The 23,160-nt window shown below is 46.7% G+C and overlaps 1 protein-coding gene across 1 annotated transcript; it reads left to right on the plus strand.

The window, feature by feature from the left end:
• Positions 533-10,271, plus strand: OTX2 (orthodenticle homeobox 2). The gene is made up of 4 exons (XM_018054101.1): positions 533-849; positions 5,466-5,681; positions 6,636-6,787; positions 8,617-10,271. The coding sequence occupies exons 2-4, from the start codon at positions 5,585-5,587 to the stop codon at positions 9,235-9,237; spliced, it is 870 nt and encodes a 289-aa protein (XP_017909590.1). The 5' UTR covers positions 533-849; positions 5,466-5,584; the 3' UTR covers positions 9,238-10,271.

Consider the following 23,160-nt stretch of genomic DNA (forward strand, 5'->3'; position numbering starts at 1 on the left):
CACATAGTGGTGTTTTTAACCTTCAGTCTCAGTAGCTTTCTGCGTCTGTTCTACACACTTATTGCTATCGTGGAATGTGATAACCAGCTATCCCCTACCCACAGTCTCCTCCATCCTTGACTTAAATTTTATTTTTTATCTTCCCATCTTTGGGTGTATGGGTTTCCTTTCTCCCTTTCCTTAAAACAAAAGCAAAAACAAAAAAAGGGGAGGCGTGGGAGGGAGGGAAGGAAGAACAGGAGAAGAAAAAGAGAGGCCTCGCTGTCCATCATTTTAATTATACAATAAGTTCACATGCTCCAGCCGTAATGTATATTTTAGGCAGAGCCCAGTGTCTTTCAAGAACATTCTGGTAATGTCGGAGGCCTGGATTTGTTGCCTGCTCGTCCCCCCGTGCAGCAGCGGCCTGTTTTCCTCCCCCTGTTGTGTGTTTTTATTATTTTCCCTCTGGCTTAGATGTGTCAATCATTCTCTCCCTGCCATTGGTTGGAGAGTTTGCGTCAAAAAGTTGCCAGAGAGGCGCTTTCTCAGCAAATCTCCCTGAGAGCGGAACCGACCTCAGCTCCAACTCAGCCTCCACCGTTATTAAAAATAAAAATCGCTAGAGAAGCCCTCCTCAAGTCTACTTTGTATGTATCGCAGAGGGGCCCACGCGCGTCTCGAACTTGAACGACTTTCCTCGTTTTCTTTTCTTTAGAAAAATATTTTTCGTTGTTTGACTTTTTATGGAACGATGAAGATTACAAGATATCTAACTCAATACTCTTGATTTCTTTTAGGATAGCTGGCTATTTGGAATTTTGAAGGATAATTTGATTTTTTTCCTCTAACCCCCCATGTGGCTGTAAGGTAAGTGTCTGTCTTGTCTGTCTGTCTATATCCATATCTGTGTGTCCCTCTGTCTACCACCACCCCAGTACCTCTAACAGACCCACTGGTGCACCTTTGAGAACGTGGAGTTTTCTAAAGGCTGATGTATTTTCTTCCCTTTGCAAAATTCTGAGGTGCAGTAAGGATCACTGCGAAAAATTTATTATCTGGGGATAAGGACGAGAGTGGGAGGTAGGGAGGGAGCGCGCTCCTGCGGTCGGTGCTTTAGCAAAACGTCGTGGAAACCCTGCGAATCTGATGTGGGGTGTTTTGGAGGGGTGTTGTTTGTGGTTTTATGTCAACGCCCATTCTGGGTTTCTCCCTGCGATCTTTGCGTTTTGGCCATCAGATTTGTTTGCGGTCATTTGGATTGATCACAAGGACGTTTTAAGAGTCCGAGACAAAAAGACGCAGATGTAGCTAGATGAATGGATAGATGGATGGACGGATGGTGGTGATGATGATAATTTGGGCGCTTCCCAGGGCCCGCGTGCCCAAAGCCTGGCTCGCCCGCGGGTCGGCGGGCACCGGTGGGCGCCCTTCGAGCCCCTGCCTGCCCCATATGAACGTTAGAGGAAACCCGAGAGGATAACCGAGCAGGCAGGGAGCGCCGGCATCTCGTCCGCCCCGCGCTCGCCGCTCACTTTTTCCAGCCCCCTCTACCCCAGCCAAGAGAAGCTCACTAAGGTTTTCAGCCTCTTCCAGAGGGCCTCCAAATCTCCTTTTTCTTTTTAGATCACCATTTTCCCCACCTCCGGGGAGTAAAAGAAAACACCCGGCAGTGCCATAATCCCCCATGGCTGTTGTGTGTTGTGGTCCTAGACCCAGCGAGTGCGCCAGAGTCGTTTTACAACGTGACTGCCGGGGTCGGTTCCGAGCCCGCCCCGCGCAGCCCTCCTCGCGCACCTGGGGCGGGCAGAAGTGGCGGCGAGTGGCCCCTGCTCCGCCGGAGGCCGAGCAGAGCCGAGGACTGCAGTCCTTCGGATGGGAAGGCTGCCACTCGGTAGTTCTCGGACGGGGCCAGCGGCCGGGCCTGCTGCGCGCTCCTCTCCCAGGCTCGGGGACCCCCGGGCGTCGCGGGCCGGGTCGCTCCGGGACAAGCCAGGCGCAGAAGCCCAGCCTCCAATCTCGGTCTGCCCGGGGAGAACCAACAGAAGGCCTCAGCCAGCACCCAGCCTCGGCGGCGAGTCGCGCCGCAAATTCCTAAGAAGACTTCGTGTTGAGGCGTTCAAGTGACTCGAGATCATAGTCTGGTTTCAGGATACAATTTTTGAAACCCAAACCCCAGTCAGAATTCCTCCCAGTCGGCTTCTTCCTCCTTTGCAGACCGAAGTGGGGTGTGGGGGCCGAAGGCCGAGCTGCGTTGCCCGTGAAGTGGTGGATTGCTTGGAGAGGTGCGGGGAGGTCACTCCTGGAAATTCTCCCTCCATCTCAGAGCTTCGCGGTCAGGGTTTCTCCTGCCCACCTCGGGACTCTTCCCTTCTCCAAAGTTATTAGCAAAAGAGAGGAGGTGAAGAGGAAACTCCTCCCCCGCCAAAGGCAGGTAGACACCCAGACTTGTGCTCTCAGAGCTCACACCAGGGCTTTCTCCTCGCTATGATTAATAGTCAAGGCCAACACTTTTGGCACTTTTCTTCCCCTCTCCCGTGCGGGTGGCAGCGTCGTTCGATTCCCTGAGGCCAGAAACTTTCACTCCAGTTCGCCGGAGGGAGGCCCGCGCCGGCTGTTTTCCGCGCTGCCCGCAAATCCCCTCTTCTTTCTCTCTCCTCTTCCTCTTGGTCGTCTTCCGAGCCGCAGGCCGGTCGCCAGTCCGCGTAGTTTTGTTTCCTTTCCATCATGCAGAAAATTAATCAGCCCGGACGAGAAGCAGAGCTGAGCCCGGCGGCCTGTAATTAAGGGACGTGTGCCCTTCGGATTATCTCGTTAGTTTATCAAGAAAACATTTATTATAATTAATTCTCGGACGAGGTAATTATTATTGAGCGAGGACACAGCAACTGGTAGATGGGCTCCTTGGAAGATGAAAAAAAAAAAAAAAAGCAGAGGGGGGAGGTGGGAGGGGGAGCGACAGATTGCACGAATTGACCGTTAGATATAAGGCGGTGCGGCCCGGGGCGGGCAGTGGAGCGGGAGGACCTCGGGCTCCGAGGCTGCGGGACTGCGGGGCAAGGACGCCGCCGGACCGAGTCACTCGCGCCCGGAGGTGTGGGCGCCGAGCGGCTACGGGGACTCGCCGCGCGGCCGCCGCCCGCTCCTTCTATAGGTAGGAGTTCTCCAGGGGCCACCTCCTGAGCAGTTGTTTTGAGGTTTGTATTTTTGAAAAGGGATTTCTTTTTCCCCTTCCCGGCTCTGCTTAGAGAGGAAGGGAGAAAGGCGTCCTGGCAGGGCTTTGAAAGTTAGATGGAAGGGTCCGAGGCCTCTTCTTTGGAGAGCGCGTACCTAGGCTGGCTGTCGAGAACACGTCGTAGTTTTTGTTTTGGTCCTTTTTCTTTTAAATATGTATCCCGTAGTAAAGTCGAAAACAGTCTTATGCCAAGATTTTTGGTCGTTTCTCGATGGTAGATCAAAGGAGCTCCGAGAAGGATCTCTGTCCTGGTGCTTTCTGTTTGTAACTGCTTTTTATGCTGGAATGTGCTACTTTCATGTATGATGTGTCAGGCATTTTTAATTGGGTGAGAGCTCTACATGGAGAACTCTTCCATATTCCTCATGTGCATATCCGATATAATTTTAGTTGTTTCCATAGTAGTTCAGGACTTTCCAACATAGTAAGATTGCATTAAACAAGACAGAATTCCAGCTTAGAGGCTATTAAAACCAATACATGACTGTATTTTAAAGCAATAATATTTTCACAGCCTCCAAATAACCGTGTCTTGAGAAGAAAAGATAAAATGTCTCCCCCCCGCCCCCCCAGGAGCTTCTGAGTTAGTTTTACTGGTGAGATAACACAAACTCCTACAAGGGCATTTATAAAATTACATTAAGTTACAGCTAAGAGTCAGAACTGAGCGACTGAACTGAACTGAAAGATGGAAAAGAATGAGCTTTGTGCTATGAACTGAAATCAGCAAGAAGTTGCAGTAACCAAGTTCCATTTATGGAGTTTTGTGTCTTGATCTCTTAAGCAATGTAAATATGAAAACCCAGAGTCCTTAAAACTCAGTAGGAACTCTAAAAGAACTTCTCCTAATCTTATATCCGCCATTTTGAAGCAATCTCTCATAATGTCAAAGTCGAAAAGTAGAGTTCCATGCAGAAGTACCACCTTTTGGGAAAATAGAAGTCAAAATTGCAAACAGCCAGCCTATAAACACTCATTTTTGAATCCCTTTGCTTGGGGGAGTGAGAAAAAACTCATCTGAATAAAGTAAATAACTTTTCTTTTTCTTCCTTTGCCCTCTCTGAGCTCTTTCTCTTATGGGATTTTAGGAAACTTAAAAGGTAGGGAGAAATTCTATTAGTTTCACAACTTTGGTGTTTGTGTATGTACTTTCTGCAAAACTAGAATGTGCAAAAAGGAGCTAGAGTTAACAGGAAACTCTGCTGTAGCTGCTGAAAGCCCAAATGTCGGAAAATTTGCCTCCTGCGGGATCAGCAGACTCCACACATCAAAATCAACATGGGAGCGGCTTGCACTACAAATGCGCACCCTTTCTATTTGCAAATACGGGAGCCTGTCATTATCTGATTGGTGGGATTCTAACTTTACTTCAGAGTTTCTTGCAAACCCTGTGCCAAACTGGAAGACTTTCTTTGCACCACCTTTAAATATTTGATGGGTGTCCATTAAAAGTTAAATACTTGTTTGTTTAGCTTGAGTTCTTTAGACACATATAATCAAGGTTCTCCAAAACCCTAATAAATCTGTTACTTACCTCGAAATCTAATTACCCAGACTACTAATTAGGTGAAAATGATTACTGGAAATGACTTCAAATGTGGAATAATAGTGGTTGAGTAGTTTTCTCAAGTTTGCTGTTGAGCAAGTTGGTATTTTAGATGTTAAATGCACTGACATTTTAGGTTCGCAGCAGTTGAAAGTGGTAAAAAGCTAAGATAATTAAAATCTGCCTTGGAAAGGCAACAGTCTGGGGAGAGGTAGATTTCTTGAATTGTTTCTTTGTTTCTCACCAATGGCCTTTGTTATCAGCATTATTTATTTAGCCAAAGAGTTCTTTGTCTCTGCAAATGGCCCCAATCAAGTTTTGTTTGAGACAATTAGCTAGTGCCAGCCAAGGAGTCCTATGCAAATGTAGGGATAGGAATGCAATGTGAGCATTTGGAGGCGTGGGGTTTTGTTGGGGGGCGGGGGGCAGATTGTAATTGCTTTCTTCGGGTCTTTTTTTTTTTAAGTTTTGGCTGGGGCGGGGGTGGGGAAGACAGGTTTATCTGGTCTCTCTCCATCTCCTCTAGTTCCAGGGCAGCTGGGGAGGGGCGTGGGGGGGGGCGGGGGTTGTTGCTCTGCAAGTCCTTTATAAACCTCTGCCTTGTGTACCTCGGGCTCTTTTTTAAGTCAGTGGTGGAACGTGAAAGAGCTGCATCCTACGAAGCGGTAAACCAGCACCTCTGTTTGTTTGTTTACTTTGCCTTAGTTCCACCACTCCAAACCCACCCACCAAGGACTCTGAATCTGTCCAACCCGGGCGAAGCGAGACCTTCCGGCTGGGTCCCCCGGATTTGGGCCGACTTTGCGCCTCCAAACAACCTTAGCATGATGTCTTATCTTAAGCAACCGCCTTATGCAGTCAATGGGCTGAGTCTGACCACTTCGGGCATGGACTTGCTGCACCCCTCGGTGGGCTACCCGGGTAAGTGAGCCCCGCGGCACTCTTGCCCTCTCCTTCCTCACGGCCGCTTCGCGGGGTTATAACACCCTTTCCTCCGGAGCACGCGGGTAGAGGGTCGCGTCGCCCCCGCCCCAGCTCCAGGAGAGGTCCCCGCTGGGTTTTTCTCCCAAGCAGCAACTCAAAGCCACAGGGCATTTGTTGGTGGATTAGAAGGGTGTACATGGATCTACAACGTTTTTAGAAAATCCTATCTTTTTAATTGGAGTGAATGGGGACACACATTGGACTGGGGCAAAGAAGGCTACTGCCCTTGTCATTTGGGCGAGACGCCCCAGCCCGTACCTCGGAGCCCAGTTCCTCGGAAGTGCCCTCTTGGCGAAGTCGAGGTCCTCATAAATTCTCCCCGCGAGACCTGCGGCATCTCCTCTGACCTCCAGGCCCTTCATCTCTAATCCCTAGAGGTGTGATTTATCCGGGGTGTGAGTGTTTTCCTTTCCGATCAGATCTGTTTTGTAAAGTCGTGGTAGAAGGAGAAGTATAGAGTGAAATGTGCCCCCATTTTAAAGATGGAGGAACAAAGACCTCATCAGTTTGAGCTGCCGGTCCTCGGGGATCCTTTGACTTGGGAGAATGGAGTTTTTGTGTTGTGGTTTAGGGGTTGATTTTGGAGGGTTCTTGTTTTTTGTCTTTTATTTCATTTTTTTCTTTTTGTTTGCTTTCGAAGGAACGCTCTGACTGGAGCGATCTCCGACGTCAGGGGGAGTGGGGTCTCCCCTGGAAGGGGCCGCGTCTGCCGGAGGAGCCGAGGACGGGGAGGGGGTGGGGAGAACATGGGTAGCGTCCCGGCTAAGCGGATGCAGAGGACCTGGGGAGTGCTGAGGTGTGGGGGTGGGGAGAGTCGGACACCCACAGAGACCCCTATGACTGAGAAACTGCTCCCCCACCCTAAAGGGCCCTGGGCTTCTTGTCCCGCAGCCACCCCTCGGAAACAGCGGCGGGAGAGGACGACGTTCACCCGAGCGCAGCTAGATGTGCTGGAAGCATTGTTTGCTAAGACCCGATACCCAGACATCTTCATGCGGGAGGAGGTGGCGCTGAAAATCAACTTGCCTGAGTCCAGGGTACAGGTAGGACAGATGTAGACAGAACCGTCTTTCCTGACCGTGACACCCGCCCACCTCACCCCACCCCCAGTACTGTGTGTGTGGAGGACCCAGGAGAGTTCCAGGTCTCCAGGAAACGAGCAAAGGAAGGTTTGAAACTAACCTGCTCCATCTGAAGGCAGTGAACTTGTCTCTTAAGGTCCCCTCCTCCTACTCCTTTTTGTCCCTCCACCCCCACCCAATCCTATAACCAAGGGTCTTCCAGCCTAAGCTGCAAGGTAAGATGGGTGATTTAGCTGTGATGATAAAGCCTAGTCCTAGAACCCTTGGAGTCAAGGAGAGTCACACAGTATTTTAAAACTTCCCTTCCTCTATTGGAAATCCACCCCACCCCCAACCCCAATTCTCATCTACTTTTAGGGGTAAAAGAAGTTTAGCTCCTGGATAGTTCCAATATTTTTACAATGAAGAAGTAGAATAAATGGCCTGCTCAAGGTCACATGTCAGTTTGGTGGTAGAAGAAATTACACAATATGAGTGTTTTCTTTGACTTCTTATGGGTTGAACAGAATTTGCTAGGTCTTAGCCATTCTGCAGATAAAATATCAACATGATATCCCTGTGATAACTACCTTCTCCCCTTTCTCCCCCTTAACTTGACCTTAAGCTGGAGAGGAAAATGAGCTCCCAACTTTCCTGGAATGCAAGTCCCATGTAGATTTCTCTGGGATGAATGTTGAGCACTTAAACCACACACTTGGGACTACTCTTCAGCTAGGCCATATCACCATGAACAGCAGATCAAAAAGAGACTTTTTCAAAGTAGGATAGAAGTTTTAGCACCTGTGAGGCTTGAACTAAAGTTTTCACTGAAAGAAAATAAATGGCTCTGAATGGCTGGTGGTTTGTGCTCAGCATTATGGCATTATTCTCACAGTTAAGACGCCAATATGGACAGCTCACTCAAGAAGACAACTAAAAACTTTTGCCCAGAAAATGCCCATAGTTTCCCTGATAAACTTTCCCCCTTGCACACCAAACACAGCTCCTTCATTGCAGAACACGAAAAAGGCTGGTAAAGAGAATTTTGAAAATTGCACAGCGGTGAGAAGCCAATGAACAGGACACAGGAAACAATCTATGTGTGGAGTGGCACTACCCTGAAGGAAAAGTCTCAGTCTCAGACTTGAGGCTAGAAGAGAAGTTTGGTTCTGAGTTCAAAACAGAGTACATACAATTCACTCCACTTACCATAAGGAAGGTTTTGGCAAATAGTGGCTTTCAGACCTTCCTCAACAGGGTCATTTCTCCTGAGAGCTTTCTTGTATGAATCTTTCTAGGAGAGACAAAAAGTAAAGTGATGGATCCAGCCTTCATATTAGCGGTTGCTACCTGGAAGATGGACCATAAAGTGTTTGAATTTAGGCTGTTCTTGTTGGCATGTAACAAAAGAATTGTTTTATCTCATTTCTCCTATGTTCTCATCCAAAAGACAAATACATTCTATTCCATTGTGAGAGTGTTCCAAAATGCAGCTGGGTCTACGATTATGTGTGTATTTGAAGGGAAAGAAGAGATAGGAAAGTGAGGGGGAGAGTTTTTAGCTGTATGATTTGAGTGATTATCTTAAATGTTACTGTTTTGAGCTAGGAGTAAATCAGGGTCAAGTGCTTTTAAATAGAGCCTCCTTGATTTTCTTATAATTCCAGGAGCATATATGAGAGTTTTCACTGGCAGGAGAGATTGTCCGCTTAGCTCATCTGTCCATCTAGGACAGATTTATAATCTGGGAGCCACTCTTTTCCTTAAGGAATTACTGAAACCATGTTAAAGAAGTGTCTTTCCCTTTCAAGGTATGGTTTAAGAATCGAAGAGCTAAGTGCCGCCAACAGCAGCAGCAACAGCAGAACGGAGGTCAAAACAAAGTGAGACCTGCCAAAAAGAAGACATCTCCTGCCCGGGAAGCGAGTTCAGAGAGTGGAACAAGTGGCCAATTCACTCCCCCCTCTAGCACCTCAGTCCCAGCCATTTCCAGCAGCAGTGCTCCTGTGTCTATCTGGAGCCCAGCTTCCATCTCCCCACTGTCAGATCCCCTGTCCACCTCCTCTTCCTGCATGCAGAGGTCCTATCCCATGACCTATACTCAGGCTTCAGGTTATAGTCAAGGATATGCTGGCTCAACTTCCTACTTTGGGGGCATGGACTGTGGATCTTATTTGACCCCTATGCATCACCAGCTTCCTGGACCAGGGACCACACTCAGTCCCATGGGTACCAATGCAGTCACCAGCCATCTCAATCAGTCCCCAGCTTCTCTTTCCACCCAGGGATATGGAGCTTCAAGTTTGGGTTTTAACTCAACCACTGATTGCTTGGATTATAAGGACCAAACTGCCTCCTGGAAGCTTAACTTCAATGCTGACTGCTTGGATTATAAAGATCAGACATCTTCGTGGAAATTCCAGGTTTTGTGAAGACCTGTAGAACCTCTTTTTGTGGGTGATCTTTAAGTATACTGGGCTGGACATTCCAGTTTTAGCCAGGCATTGGTTAAAAGAGTTAGATGGTATGATGTTCAGACTCATCTTCTGATCAATGTCCTGGGAGGCATAGAAGGAAAATGAAAGGCGTTAGAGAGGCCTACCAACCAGCTACCTGAAATGGACAAACCAATCTACTTAATACTTAAGATCCTGTTATAGTTTTAGATCATTGGTTTTCCTGATTCACAAAGTGATCGAAAGCATTCTAGCCATGTGCAACCAAATACCACCAAAAATAAATGAGCAGAACTAAATTGTGAGGGGAAGGAGGGAAGGACATAGCCTTCTTAAGCAGAGGTATTCCAATGTTTTAGCCAGTCCTTGGTTGAATCTTAGGAATGGACAGTGTCTCAAGCTCACTCACGTTTCATGACCAACTGGTAGTTGGCACTGAAAAACTTTTCAGGGCTGTGTGAATTGTGCGACTGATTGTCCTAGATGCACTACTTTATTTAAAAAAATAATGTTCATAAGGAGTCAATATGTAGTTTAAGAGACAATCAGTGTGTGTCTTATATAAATGGTACATCTGTGGTTTTTAATCTGTGCTAGACTTCAAAACTGTGATCTCCTGTTATTGTATGCAACCTTGAACTCCACCTCTGCAGGGGTTCTTCTGTGATTAAATAGGTTATAATTATAAATAAATTCAGAGCAACTGAGTACTTATCTAAAAAGATTACCTTTGACTGGAGGTGAGCTGCACTGAAACTTTACAACAAAATGTCTCTGGACAAGGAGAGTAAGAGAAGAGAAACAAAAGGACACTAATTCATCATGTAATTTACTGTTGGTAAACCTAGCAGTAAAGAGACATTGGTCAATTGCTCTGACCCTGATGAATTTATAAGCTGAGATCATCGTTGTTTATGCTTGCAGATGTTAACTGGAAAAGTTATATATGCATAAACCTTTCTTCTGATTTGGCAGATATGTATAATTATATTAAAATGGTTCTAGCACAACATTGGGTCCCGTTTAATTTTATACCACTATTTGTGAATGAGAAGTCCACATTCAGCCACTCCTCCCCCAAAAATGTTTTTCTTGGATCAGAGAGGGAATTAACAAACTTTTTTTTTTCATTGGTAGGGTGCTAAATGTGAATGACTAAGATATGAATGATTGGTATGTAAACTTTTTGTGACTTTCATTAATACTGCTCTGAAATTGAATATAGAGAGCCTAACAATCAAAACCCCTCCTTACTTTTCCCTCCCTGCCAGATACCCTAATGATTTCTTAGCCACCTTACTAGTATGTCTTAACGTAGATCAATTTTTTAAGCAAGAAATGACAAACTGTAGTACCTCAGAGAAAATGTGAATGACAAGAATCCCTTGTTTCTATTCTCTTATTTGATTAAGGGATTTTTTTTTAAGTTCCAAAAAAATCTGAGATAAACATGAGAGGGAATGTAATCAGAATCTGAAAGCAATTCAGGCAGAAATGATTTCTGAACAAAAGAGTTTCAGAAAAGTTCTAAAACGTATAATTTCAGTACTTGAACATAAGGCACTCTGGTTGTTGTTTTTTTTTAAAGAAAGTGTTAAGGGAGGAAAAAAAGGTCCCTTCTGGTTATACCTGCATTTTGTAAACCAACCATGAGAAAAGACAAATGGGCCAATGATTATGGTGCTCCTCAGGTAAAAGCAATATTTAATTTCATTTTACACTCCTTATGCTCTTAAGTTTGACCAAAATGAAGTGACTCTTGACTGTAACTTTTTAAAATGAACATTAGCAGTTACAACCATTTTGTTTTCTGGCTAATTTTCCCTGACTGTGCATGCTCTCTCGAGCCCTACATGATCTTGTCGAATAATTGTTTTTGTTTTGCTGCTAAAGGAAATGGAATAGTTCACAGTCAACAAGTGAGGCACAACTCAATGGCAAGATTTCCCAGTTCTTACTGATAATATTCACCCTACCATAGTTTACACTGGAGTGAGATTGAGGGGAGGGTGGGAGAAGACACCAGCATGAATCTTTACTTTATAGTCCAGATACTGGGTCTTATTCTCCCAGATTTTCTCATGCAGCAGTAAAGCAGACCCAAAATCACTTCTCACACTGCCTTAGGTTTTCAGAATGCCCCACAAAGGGACAGAAAAGAGCACCCTCTCCACAAAAACAATAACGACGACAAATAACTGCAGTTGCGTTTCTCTCCCGGTAGTTTAAAAAAGGAGGAAGTCAGAAAAAGGCGCTGAGCCCCCTCTGAAACTAATTTTTCCATCACCTTTGCACAACTCCGTTTAACAGACCACGGAGTTAAATCCCTTTGAATTGACAGTGAAGTAGAAATGAATTCCCCTTGACCACAGGCAAGAGAGGGAGGGTCTGGGAGGCGGGCAGCTAGCGCGGGCTCTTTCGTCCAGAGTTCTGGTCACCGCGCCCAGCCAAGACCCGGCTTAATAAAGTAAAGTTGGTACCGAAATGATGCCACCCTCCACAGGCGTCAGGGAGCTATTTCAGCTGTCTGGAGACCAGCAGAGACTTGAACGTTGATGTAATCTTCGTTTTGAGGGGTGCAGGTGAGGGTGGGCTAGTTTGCTCTACAAAGATCTGTAGTCCCAAACCTTTATCTTTCCCGCAAAGATTCTGGGCCCTTTGTATTTCACCTTGGGAGTGTTTCGCCCCTTCAAAGATAAGAGGAGAAATCCAATCAAGTCAATTAAGTTCCGGCTTTCGAAACATCGGAGTTTGAGATAATGGTCAGTTTCCTCCACCCCACCCCACCCCACCCCCATCGCTTCCCTCTAATCTCGTCTTTCCTGCGGCTCTGCCCACCCTCAGCCCGGGAGGCCCGCGCGGGACTCCGAGGACTTGGCGCCGAGGTGCGGGCGAGGCGGCACTGGAACCGAGTCCACGGCGAGTTTTCAGGGTTGCGGTTTCTAAGTCTCGATGCCCCGATCGGAGTTAGCCGGGAAGAGCACTCCCATCTCTGCCTCGGGGCCCCGCGGCCCAAGTGGCTATCCAGGCTGGCGCCGCCCTCTGGGCCCCGCTCGGCCCTGCAGGCCGGGCTGGGGCGGCCTGTGGGGCGCTGGTCCTCCGGCTTCCCCTCTTTCTGGGCTGGCTCCGGCTCTGGTCGCAACCTCGGCCGAGCCGCAGCCCACCGCACGACCCGGTCCTCAGGCCTCCCTCGCGGCTCCGGGCGCTGTGGATTGCGGGGAGACTCGTGCGCCGCCGGCGCCGGGAGGAGGGCTCTTTGAGCCCTGAGGGCAGGCTTCGGGGTCAGCCGTGGGCCTGGGCGCACCTGGCCCGACTTCACGGCCTGGCTGAGTTCGGGGGGCGGACGGACTTCGGGTGCGTGTGTGTGGCCAGGCCAGAAGACGAACGCCCGGAGCTAGAAGGAACGGAAGCCACGGCCGAAGGAGAAGAGGGCGATCTGGGCCTGAGGGGCCCGGGAAAGGGGGCCAGAGAGGAGAAGACGGCGCGGCGGGGCCCTCGGCCTCTTGCCGTCCTCGCCCCCTCCCTGGGAGGAAGCACCGCAGACGGCCGGGTCTCCCACTGGCGGTGAAGTGCGAGGCCGCCGCCGCCGCCGCCACAGCGGGGCCTCCCGCCGCGCCTTGGGCCTCCGGTGTCCTGAGCAGACGAGGCGCCGAGGTGGGGTCCAGCTGAGCCTGCCTGGGGCCCCAGGGATCCTCCAGAAAAGTCTGGGGCTTGGGCTAGTGGGTCTGGGTGAGTTCTGCCCTGCCTGGGGCTCCTCGGCTCTGAGCTGAGCTTTTCAAGGGGGAGCCTGTGGGACTCGCGGTTACCCTTGGAGCAACCCTTTTCTCCGACGTCTCTAGATTTCCTCTTTCAACCAGATACCCTGACTTCCTTTTTAGACCCGGCGCAGCGCTCAACTGCCCTGAAGGCCGGAGGCCAGTTCTGGAAGAAAACCTTGCCTCTGGCGTCCCGGACAGCTCCGGGTGGCCCGTTCCGGTTACCTGCAGCGCAGGACCGCAGTGCTGCTCCCGCCTCCACTTAACCAGAAGCGGGTGCTCGGGCGACCGGCCCCGGCGCGCGCGCCGCAGGTTTGAACCCGCGTCTAACACCCGCTTGAAAACCTCACTGTTGTTACCCGGACAAAGCTGTAACCCAAAACCAGGCGTTCCAGTGTGAGGTGGTGATTTATTGCGTACAGAGGCGTGTTTTAATCATGCAAAGGAGAAACACAAAAGGAATCAGGCCGGAGACAGGCGCATCCCACACAAATGGAAGCTGAAGTCCTAGAAAATAACCAAAATGCGGAGATGCAGGGTCAGTTTCAGCCCTGACCCCGGCTTGCTTCACGCCTTCCTCCAAAACCTTTACATAGAACAGCTGTCTGGTACCACAAAGGGTCCACGCCCCCCGTCACGCATCTGCATGCCCAGATCTGCGACCAGAGTCTTGAACACTTCTTTTTCTTCTCTTCAACGGCCAGAACCCTGTCAGCGCAGCGTGCCCTGATAAAACCTGATCCCTCCAGTCGCCCCATTTGAGCCCTTAGGTTAGCATGGTATAAAAGATGGGGAGCCCCTGGGATGGAGAGAGCAAAACCCCAAACAAAACCCACCCCGATGTTTTTTCCGTATTAGGCTCTGAAACGGCACAGATTATGGGATTTGTCTCGGACAGAATTAACACTACATGTGAAACCATAGTGCTTCTGGTGCATTGAGACACATTGTATACCATTGCTTGAAGCATCTCTTCTAAACTGCCTGTTAATAGCAACACGAGGCCTTAAAATAATAAGTGGGTTTTTGGTTTTAACCTGATTAAAATGAAATTTCGACACTGTAAAGGGCAGTTTTTCTGGTGGAAGCAGTTCGAATGAAACGGAACCATCACAGGGCTAGAGGAAGCTTTTCTATGGGGAAATGGCTGGAGAGGAGAAGGAAGCAGGCATGCATTTAAAAGGCCTTCCCCTAAGCAGTGGTCCCCACAAGCCAGGAAGGTGCTCCCAGTTCTAAAGAGAATTAGCCTGACTTCCTCTCTTGCAAGCAGTGTGCTTTATATTTAAAAACCAACCCGCTGTTGACTGCAAACAAACAATAAGCAAATTCAAATAAAGAAGCCCTACCAAGTCCAACCCATTTGGTCAAAGATAACTGCAGGTGCCAGGGAGGCCAGGCTATCACTAGGGGGAGGGTCAGCTTCGAATTTTGTTTTTCTCCTAGAGGGAAAGTTGAACTGCATGAGGTATGTGACTCACTTTTATTCCTTAATCTTCCCCATCCTTTACCTTCAATTCTCAGTGGAAGGAAAACAACAACAAAGGGGGGAAAAAGAATGCCATAGCAAATATAATACTAAGTGGCCAAAGTTTGAATTCACTTCTGTTTCAGTACCACAAGGGGGGAAAAAAGCTATCCCAGAATCAAATGGAATCCTCTGTCCACCTCTCCAGTGTCCTAGACTTAGTTTGCCTACTTAGGAGTGGGAATGTGGCTTTTTGGGTAAAAATAGGCTTGTTAACCTACTTGACACTACTAGAAAACCTTTCCAGCAGAAGACTTGAAAAATAAGATGAGAGTGTTTAGCAGCTATACTATTGCCTTTTTGTTTTTCCCCTTTGAACTGCCCATGATGGGACCAGCAAATCCCACAGAAGCAGTAGACTCTGCACCCCGTGGGTCTGTTCATCCTTCAACCCTGGTCCCCGAGTTAAAGGCCGGAAAATGTCCCATAGAGACAGCGATTGGGTGGAGTGAAGTCTCCCCCTTAGGCCCTACCTCCAGTCTCTCAACTGGAATCTCCAGAGGCCTCAAGCTACTCTGAAAATCACTCATAGCAGCCTCCAGTTGTTAAAATCTGTTCCTAGAGCCAATAGTCACATTTTAGGCTCCTGGGCCATTAATAAAAATCGCCTTAACATTCAAATGGCTCTAAAATGCGTTGATAGCGGATTACTGGGCCTAATGGACGTCGTGTGTGATAACATGGCCCCTGAGCAGCGAGGTTCTGGAGTGGATGTCCGACCACAGCTACCTGATTATCAGCTTACAGCCAAACCTCTTCTTAGCAGCGATGCTCTTAAGAAGCGTTCTTCCGCAGAGCGGAGAGGGAGTCTTCTGTGTTCTTCATTTAACCGTATTTAACTATCGCATAGTGTTCTGGAAACCAGAGGGGAAAACTTGCCTGGAGGCGTTAGGTCACCCTCAGAAGTTAAGAGAGGCGGGTCGCCAGCCACTGCCCCTCCCATCCCGGCTTTTAAGGGAGCGAAGCCCGAAAAGCGGTGGCCGGGGCAGATCGAGGGCCTTGCCTGAGATTTGGGTTTGCCCTAAATATGGGGCTTCCTTCGCGGGACTCTTCGAGCCGCCTCAAAGCAGAGCTTGTGAAGAGGCTGCCTGGCTAGCTCCGACAAGGCCTGCGGCATCCCGATCACTCGCGGAGCTCCCCTCTTCTGCAGACCGCGGGGAAGCCTTCCGGCCAGGACGCGAGCAGCTGACTGCGCTGAGGACGTCCTGGCAGCGGCCGCGGCGCCAGGGAGGGAGGGGGTTCCCGGGTTTCAGATGTGGCAAGTGCACCGCGTTCCTATTCTCCAGCCCCACCTTTCCGGAAGACCCCCCCAAAAAGCAGGGCCTTCGGGGGTTGTAAAGTACACCCGGGCATCGCCCCAGGGGCCTCCCCTGCCCGCGCACCGTCCCCAGGCTAAGGTCATTTGGCGAGGCCAGAGAGAGTACCAGGGGAGGCCAGGAGTAGCTGAGAGGCAGCCTACGGATCAGCTGCCTGGGACATCAAGATCACGACCCCTCCCTCAACCCATGCAGCAGACGGGCACCAGCCCCGGAAGTGGGCCTCGAACCCACAGCGCCCCAGCCATGCTCCAGGCCACACGTGGTGCCGCCGGATCCCCTGCGGAGTAGTAGACTGTGGGTCACACCCACCTGGCAGAGGCGAGGCTTGGTCCACACGGCATTGTGCCTCCTCGCGGAAGCGGGGAATACCCAGGAGCCTGCGATCCGCGTGCTCTTCCTTCTCCAACAGCGTCCATGGTCTTCACGAGGATCTGATGGGGGTGTGATGTAGGGACGTCGGGCGATTCCCCTCAGTCAAGGGCGCACCGCACACAAATGGTAGCTGAAGTCTCTGCGCCCACGTCGCCGTCGACCCATCAAAATCATTGCCCCCCATACCCGCCCCTCGCCGTCCTTGTGTCGTGGGCGCTCTTCTCGCCTCGTGCCTTGACCGCAGCCCCACACTGGGGGGGGGCTCCGAAGTCCAAACTTCTCTCAAGCTTCTTGTGGCGAAAGATGCAAGAACTGAAACAGGCTTGTCCTTAGAGCTCGAGACCTGGCCATAACCCTGTCTACCGCGCCGGGCCTGAGCTAGGAGCCGGGAACCGAGTGTGCAGGGCCGCGAGGTATAGCCGGCACCATCCCGGGGTCCCCAAGGAAGTGCACCCACCCGAGCCCCGAGAGCTTGGGCAGCCGGCTGGCAGCGGCTTCCGGTTGCAACTTAACGGCCTTGCCAGCTGGTGAGTGGAGTGGCGACTTCGTGCTAGGGCGCTAGGGTACTTTTGACGACTGACTGACAAAATCACCTAAAATGAATTTTGAGATAGTTGTGAAGACTAAGGATGCACATGTAAAGGACTCCCCCGAATCCTTCTTGGCCACTAATCTAAAAAATTTTATAACTTTTGAGTTATGTTTGGTTAGGAATTTCAGCCATTTTTACTGCTGTGGAAGTGGTAAGGATTTTTTTTTTTAATGGTAGGCAGATATTTGGGGCACTTATATACATTTATATGTGTAATATAGAAATTACACATATATACATGTGTATTACATATATGTCTAAAGTGAAATTAGGTTATTTTGGAAATAAGAATCACATTTTATAATTTTAAATTAATCCAAGTCTCTCATTGAAATTTATTTTTCAGTAGATCTTGCTGATTAAGTGGATTCTATTTTTAATTTGGGGGAAGGAAATGGCAATCCACTCCAGTATTCTTGCCTGGAAAATCCCATGGACAGGGAAGCTTGGACAGTTACAGTTCATGGGGTTGCAAGAGTCAGACAGGACCTAGTAACTGAACAACAACAGTTTTTAATTTTAGTCTGAGTTGGCCACTTCTAGTTTTAGAAGGCTAACAAAGACTCAATCTGTTTGATAATTAACTTTTAGCAAAATCATGGCCTTGTTTGGTCTTAAAATTGGACATACTCTAAGGCTCTCTAATTTTGAGATTGAGAAAACTTGATACAAACATGTATGCACCATTTTGATACAAACATGTATTCACCATTTTCAAGGACAAATAATTGGCCTGATTAAACCAATAATCTTGATTTCTGCCCATTTTAAGAGAGCACATTGCTTTCTCTCTTTTTTTTTTTTTGCTTTTCTTCATATGTATTGATAAAGATGCAAAGTATGTACTCTTACTTGAAGTTGTCTGAGATGATATCTTTTTCAGAAATTCTTTTTAAAAACTATTTATTTATTTGGCTGGACCAGGTCTTAGTTGCAGCATGTGGGATGTAATTCCCTGACCAGGGATCGAACCTGGGCCAACTGCATTGGGAACACAGAGTCTTAGCCAGTGGACCACAAGGAAAGTCCCTTCCGAAATTCTTACCCCTGTGTTTCAGGTATCCTTTTGGGGATGGTTGTTTGTGACTAGATTTTAGAGGATGAGTAAATTAACTCAATTGTACAAAAATTTCTTTGGTTTGTGTAACTGTATTTTTTTTTTTTTTTAATTCCTGGACAGAAGATCTGTAGCTTTCACCAAATTCACAGAAGGGTTTGTCGTTGTTTAGTTGCTAAGTCGTATTTCCAACTCTTTTGTGAACCAGTGTACTGTAGCCCATTAGGCTCTTCTGTCCTTGGGATTTCCCCGGGCAAGAATACTGGAATGGGTTGACTTCCTCCAACCCACGAATGGAAACTATGTCTCTTGCTTGACAGGTGGACTCTTTACCATTGAGTCAACTGGGAAGCCCAAAAGGGTTTGTAAAAACTCCAAATTAAGAGCCATTGGTTTTTATAGGTTGTGAATGAAGGGTAAACTTGGTAACAAAAAAGGTGACAGTCCTGTAAAATTTGAGTCTACCCTTAACTTTTAGAAGCCTTTAATTTTCTTTAAACAAAATAATCTTAAAAGTCCCTTTATTTCTAAATCCTATCTAGTTAGGCCCAGTTTGAATTATTGTTCATGTGTCTGTTTATGTATAACACATTAAATTAATGAATGAAGTAGACAAGATTTATTCTAATAGTATTTTGCATGAAATGTCAAGTAGAAAATTTAAGCAAATATTTTAATGATTCAGATCCAAAAGCCTTTGTAATCAAAACAATCAACAATAATAAGATATTTTCTGACTCTGATTAAATATTTCAGGAAATTTAATGTGAATTTGTTCTTTGTCTTTCTCTCTCTCAGTCAGCCAGTTCAGTTGCTCAGTCGTGTCTGACTTTTGTGACCCCATGGATTGCAGCACGCCAAGCTTCCTAGTCCATCACCAACTCCCAGAGCTTGCTCAAACTCATGCCCATCTCTCTGCAAATACATAAATGTGTGTGCATATTCCAACCGTGCCCAAGTTCCCAAATTTTTCTGTTGAAAAGTTTTTCATTTTCAAGCTTGACAACTGTCAAACATGGACAAAACAATAGATATGGGAGGTGTAGGACCTTCTGACTGAGTCAGAAGGAGGGCATGACTATACTATCCAGGAGAGGAATTCAAGATCAGACGGTATACTCACCTCTAGGGGACCCAGGATAGAATTTAAATTAAATACTTAGAGGCCTTTCGTCTGGAATAGCAGATCTTGCCCACTTTCCCCACTTAGAACTCCCTAGCTTACTTCAAACTTTGTCTGAGAGGATATCTTCCATTAATGCAAGAAGAAGTATAATCTACGGTTTTATTTAGCATTTGATCTTTGCACAGAGGCTTCCATTTAGAGGAACCATTGCAGCTAAGATTTGGATCTGGTCCATCAAATAGCCTGAACCGGGCGACCTCAGGCAAGTAGACGCAAGATACTAGCAATTTATTTCATATCAGCTCCCAAGCCATCACCAAATGATAACAACCGTTGGACACCGTTAATCTCTGCTTGACTCAAACTGGTGACCGCAAGGTGAAAGGCAGGGCGTTATCTCTGAGCAATTCGTGTGGCCTTCCACAGATTGCCAGTTGGGCCAATACAATTGAAGCCTCTTCTCCAGTGGTTACTTTAAAAAATTCATATCCAAAGTCTTTGGTCTTTGTTGGACTAGAAGGTAGGAGGGCTTTATCAATGAAAATGCCTGAGGGCCAAGATGTAGGAGCTTAGAATCCAATAAAAATTAGAAAGGTTGAAAAGGTAACCTTGTGTGTTCCCAGCCCAATAAACTTTGAACAACATCGCTGTAACTATGACTAGAAAAAGCCTCTTGAAATGAATGTTTTTGCCAAACAGTAGAGGGAATATGCACTTTAAACAAAAGGCAATGTTGTTTTATGTAGAATCGGTTTCCTTGTTTTGAAAATGGCATTTATTTTGCCATCTCTAATAAGGTCAGTTCAGATCACCATATATTAACCTGCTATCAGTTCAGGGCTAGAAAGGAGAGTGGAAGTGGGCAGCCATGGAGAATGAAGGAAAGGAGTATACTGAAAAACAAAAGCTGTCCTATGTGTTGATGCCCAGAGGGGGTTGAGTAAATGACTTGCAGGGTAAATAAAACTACTACTATTTAAACTTTCGAATGTGTAGAGGGAAGAGCAGTAGCCTCATGTTCCAGTGTACTCAGCTCTAGCTGAAGTCATAAAAACCTGCCATTACTACTTTGTGGAATTATTCTGCCCCCTGCTACTCCAATATACTAATTGTAATGATGCTGTTTGATTTTGCTAGATGGCTCTAGAGAGAATTGACAGATTTTTTTTTTTTTTAATGGAGAGGTTTCAAAAATACTGCAGATATTTTAATAATATGTTTTTTAAGGTCCATGTATCGGAAGTTGGATCATTGGATCATTGATGGTAAAAGTAAAACCAAATTGTTTTAGGTATTTTTAGCAAAAAGTTCCTTTGGACAAGATCAAAGATCAGCTTGATTTATGCAGAACTTCAGTTATCAGCAAACAGTGTCCCAGAAGCACCTCACTATATTGTTCCATAACTTCATTCCTACACTATTTGTTTGCTGCCCTAGCTTTTTAATTAACTGGTATTTGCAAACCCTATTCTGTTGTTTGGTATCTTCTCCTCAAAATGATATACTAAATAAACCTAAGCTATAAATGCTAATCAGAGGATGAGTGCATTGTATACATTTGGTAAAGGGACACCCCTTATAAAGATTTATGTGTTAGCTGTGGTGAGTGTTGCTGTACGTGGGCTTTCTTTAGTTGTGGTGAGCAGGGGCTAGTCTTCACTGCGGTGTGCAGTCTTATTGCCATGGCTTCTCTTGTTGTAAAGCCCAGGGTCTAGGGCACGCAGCCTTCAGCAGTTGCAGCATGTGGGCTCAGTAGTTGCGGTGCATGGGCTTAGTTGCTCCGTGGCATATGGGATCTTCCCAAACCAGGGATCAAATGGTGTTCCTTACATTGCAAGCTGGATCCTTAACTGCTGGACCACCAGTCACTGATGGCTAAAGTGGTGCATTTTCTAATATTGGGCAGTTGCCTAATTGATTTTGGGGAAATAAGACAGATAAAAAAAATGAAGGGTTGTTACTGCTTAAGATTGGCCTCAGCTCTAGTGTCTTAAGGATATAATGTTCAGAAAGCATAAAGAGAATCACAACATTTGCCTGGTCAGACGAGTCAAACTCATGTTCAGAGTATTTGCAAGGACTTACAATTTCAGGACCATTTTTCTAAAGTATCTGTCTGCTCCATGAAGGGGTCTGGATAGAGTCGAAAGCCTTAAGAGGGAGGGAGAGTCTAGGCTTTTGTTCTCTTGCTTAATGCTGCCACTTCTTCAAGATGATGACGGTGAAGAGGGGATCAGTCTCCCTAATTGAAAGGAGTCATTTGCGTATGGCTTAAATCAATAAGCAGAGCGTTGGACTGGGTGATTTACTCAGCCTTTCAATGATCTATCCAAAGTGGCAAATTTACCAGTTTTTATTGTAGGCCTTGAACTTTTACATCCATGTTGTCCATTGATAACCTGAGTGGATTTGGTGCTAAGGAATGTCTGTAACTTCCCTTGTGGATATGCTCATCTTGTCTGAATATTTTTAGCTTTTTCTGAGCGTTGGTTAATTTCATCCCAACTTCATATACAAATTGCATTGTGGTTTTTGCCTATATTTCTAGCTCTCTTAAGGACTTCCCTCATGGCTCAGGTGGTAAAGTGTCTGTCTGCAATGCGGGAGACCTGGGTTCAATCCCTGGGTCGGGAAGATTCCCCTGGAGAAGGAAATGGTAATTCACTCCAGTACTATTGCCTGGAAAATCCCATGGACAGAAGAGCCTGGTAGGCTACAGTCCATGGGGTTGCAAAGAGTTGGACATGACTGAGCGACTTCACTTCACTAACTCTCTAAACAGTGTGGAAAACCTCACACAACATTATTTAATAAGGAGATACAACTTCCAGGTGCCTTAGAAAATGTAAGTTAGTATGTGCTTTTCGTTATTTGAGAAATTCGCCCCTAGCTTCACCAGGGGAGCAGTTAAGGATAGCAGTGAAGCATTTAGGCTTTAGAGTTGGATTGTTTGAGTTTGAATTCAAGCTCCTCTATAATGGTATTTGTAGATATTTGTCCCTATGAAGATAATTTAACCCCTCTGCACCCTAGTGTCCTCATCTGTAAAACAGGAAAAATAGTAGTTTGTATTTCCCCAATTGCTATGGCCATTGAAGCACTTAGCTCAATAAATGCTCAGTCCATGTTCTTTGTTCTTATTGTCACCGTTATTGTCATTGTCTTTGTAGTCAGTCACTGCCCAGCAAAGTTGAGTCAGAGACGCCAGGATGAACTGATGTTGACTGTACTCATCCTGTTAAAGGGTCAGGATCACAGATGTAACATGAAGAATGCAAGAGGAGTGAGTATATAATAGTGTATAATATGTGTCAAACTATATGTTTTGTGTAACTTCATAGATTAAATTATTTTGTATTCTGTTTGCCTTTATCATGAAGAGTCTATATTTTTTTTTGTTCAGCATTGGTAGAGACCATAAGGATTTTGAACTCTGCAAATATATTTGGAAAGAAGGAAGTAAGAACGAAGGGATTTTACAAGGAGATCAGGGTGTAATGAGGCAAACCACTCTATTTTATTTATGAGTTTGGTGGCTCAGCATGCAGGATCTTAGTTCCCCTATTAGGGATTGAACCCATGCCCCCTGTAGTAGAAGCATGGAGTCCTAACCACTGGACTGCCAGGGAATTTTCAACCCTACTGTCTTAAATCATACCGTTGGTCCTCTCCATATAAGAGTTAAAGTCTTTATTCATCCCTGCAAGTAGTTTTTTCCTGGCTCCAAGCACTCTGAACAACAAACTGTTCTTGCTTTAGTTAAGAATGATATTGGCCTCTTTATTCCCATGTAATGTGGTGGTGATGGTGGTGAAGTTGCTCAGTCGTGTCCGACTCTGCGACCCCGTGGACTGTAGCCTACCAGGCTCCTCCATCCATGGGATTATCCAGGCAAGAATACTGGAATGGGTTGCCATTTCCTTCTCCAGGGGATCTTCCCAACCCAGGGATCGAACCCAGGTCTCCCGCATTGAAGGCAGACACTAACCTCTGAGCCACCAGGGAAGTATGTAATGTAGGCTAGTTCATTCTGTGGGCAATGTTTATTACCTCCTCCCCATCTCTGAAAACACTGTCAGAGTATACTTTTAATTTTCTTTTAGATGTGGCTTAAATAGGGCTGTCATTGCATTTCACGTTTCCTCCCTTATCA

This window comes from Capra hircus, chromosome 10, assembly GCF_001704415.2.
Source record: "Capra hircus breed San Clemente chromosome 10, ASM170441v1, whole genome shotgun sequence".
NCBI lineage: Eukaryota > Metazoa > Chordata > Mammalia > Artiodactyla > Bovidae > Capra > Capra hircus.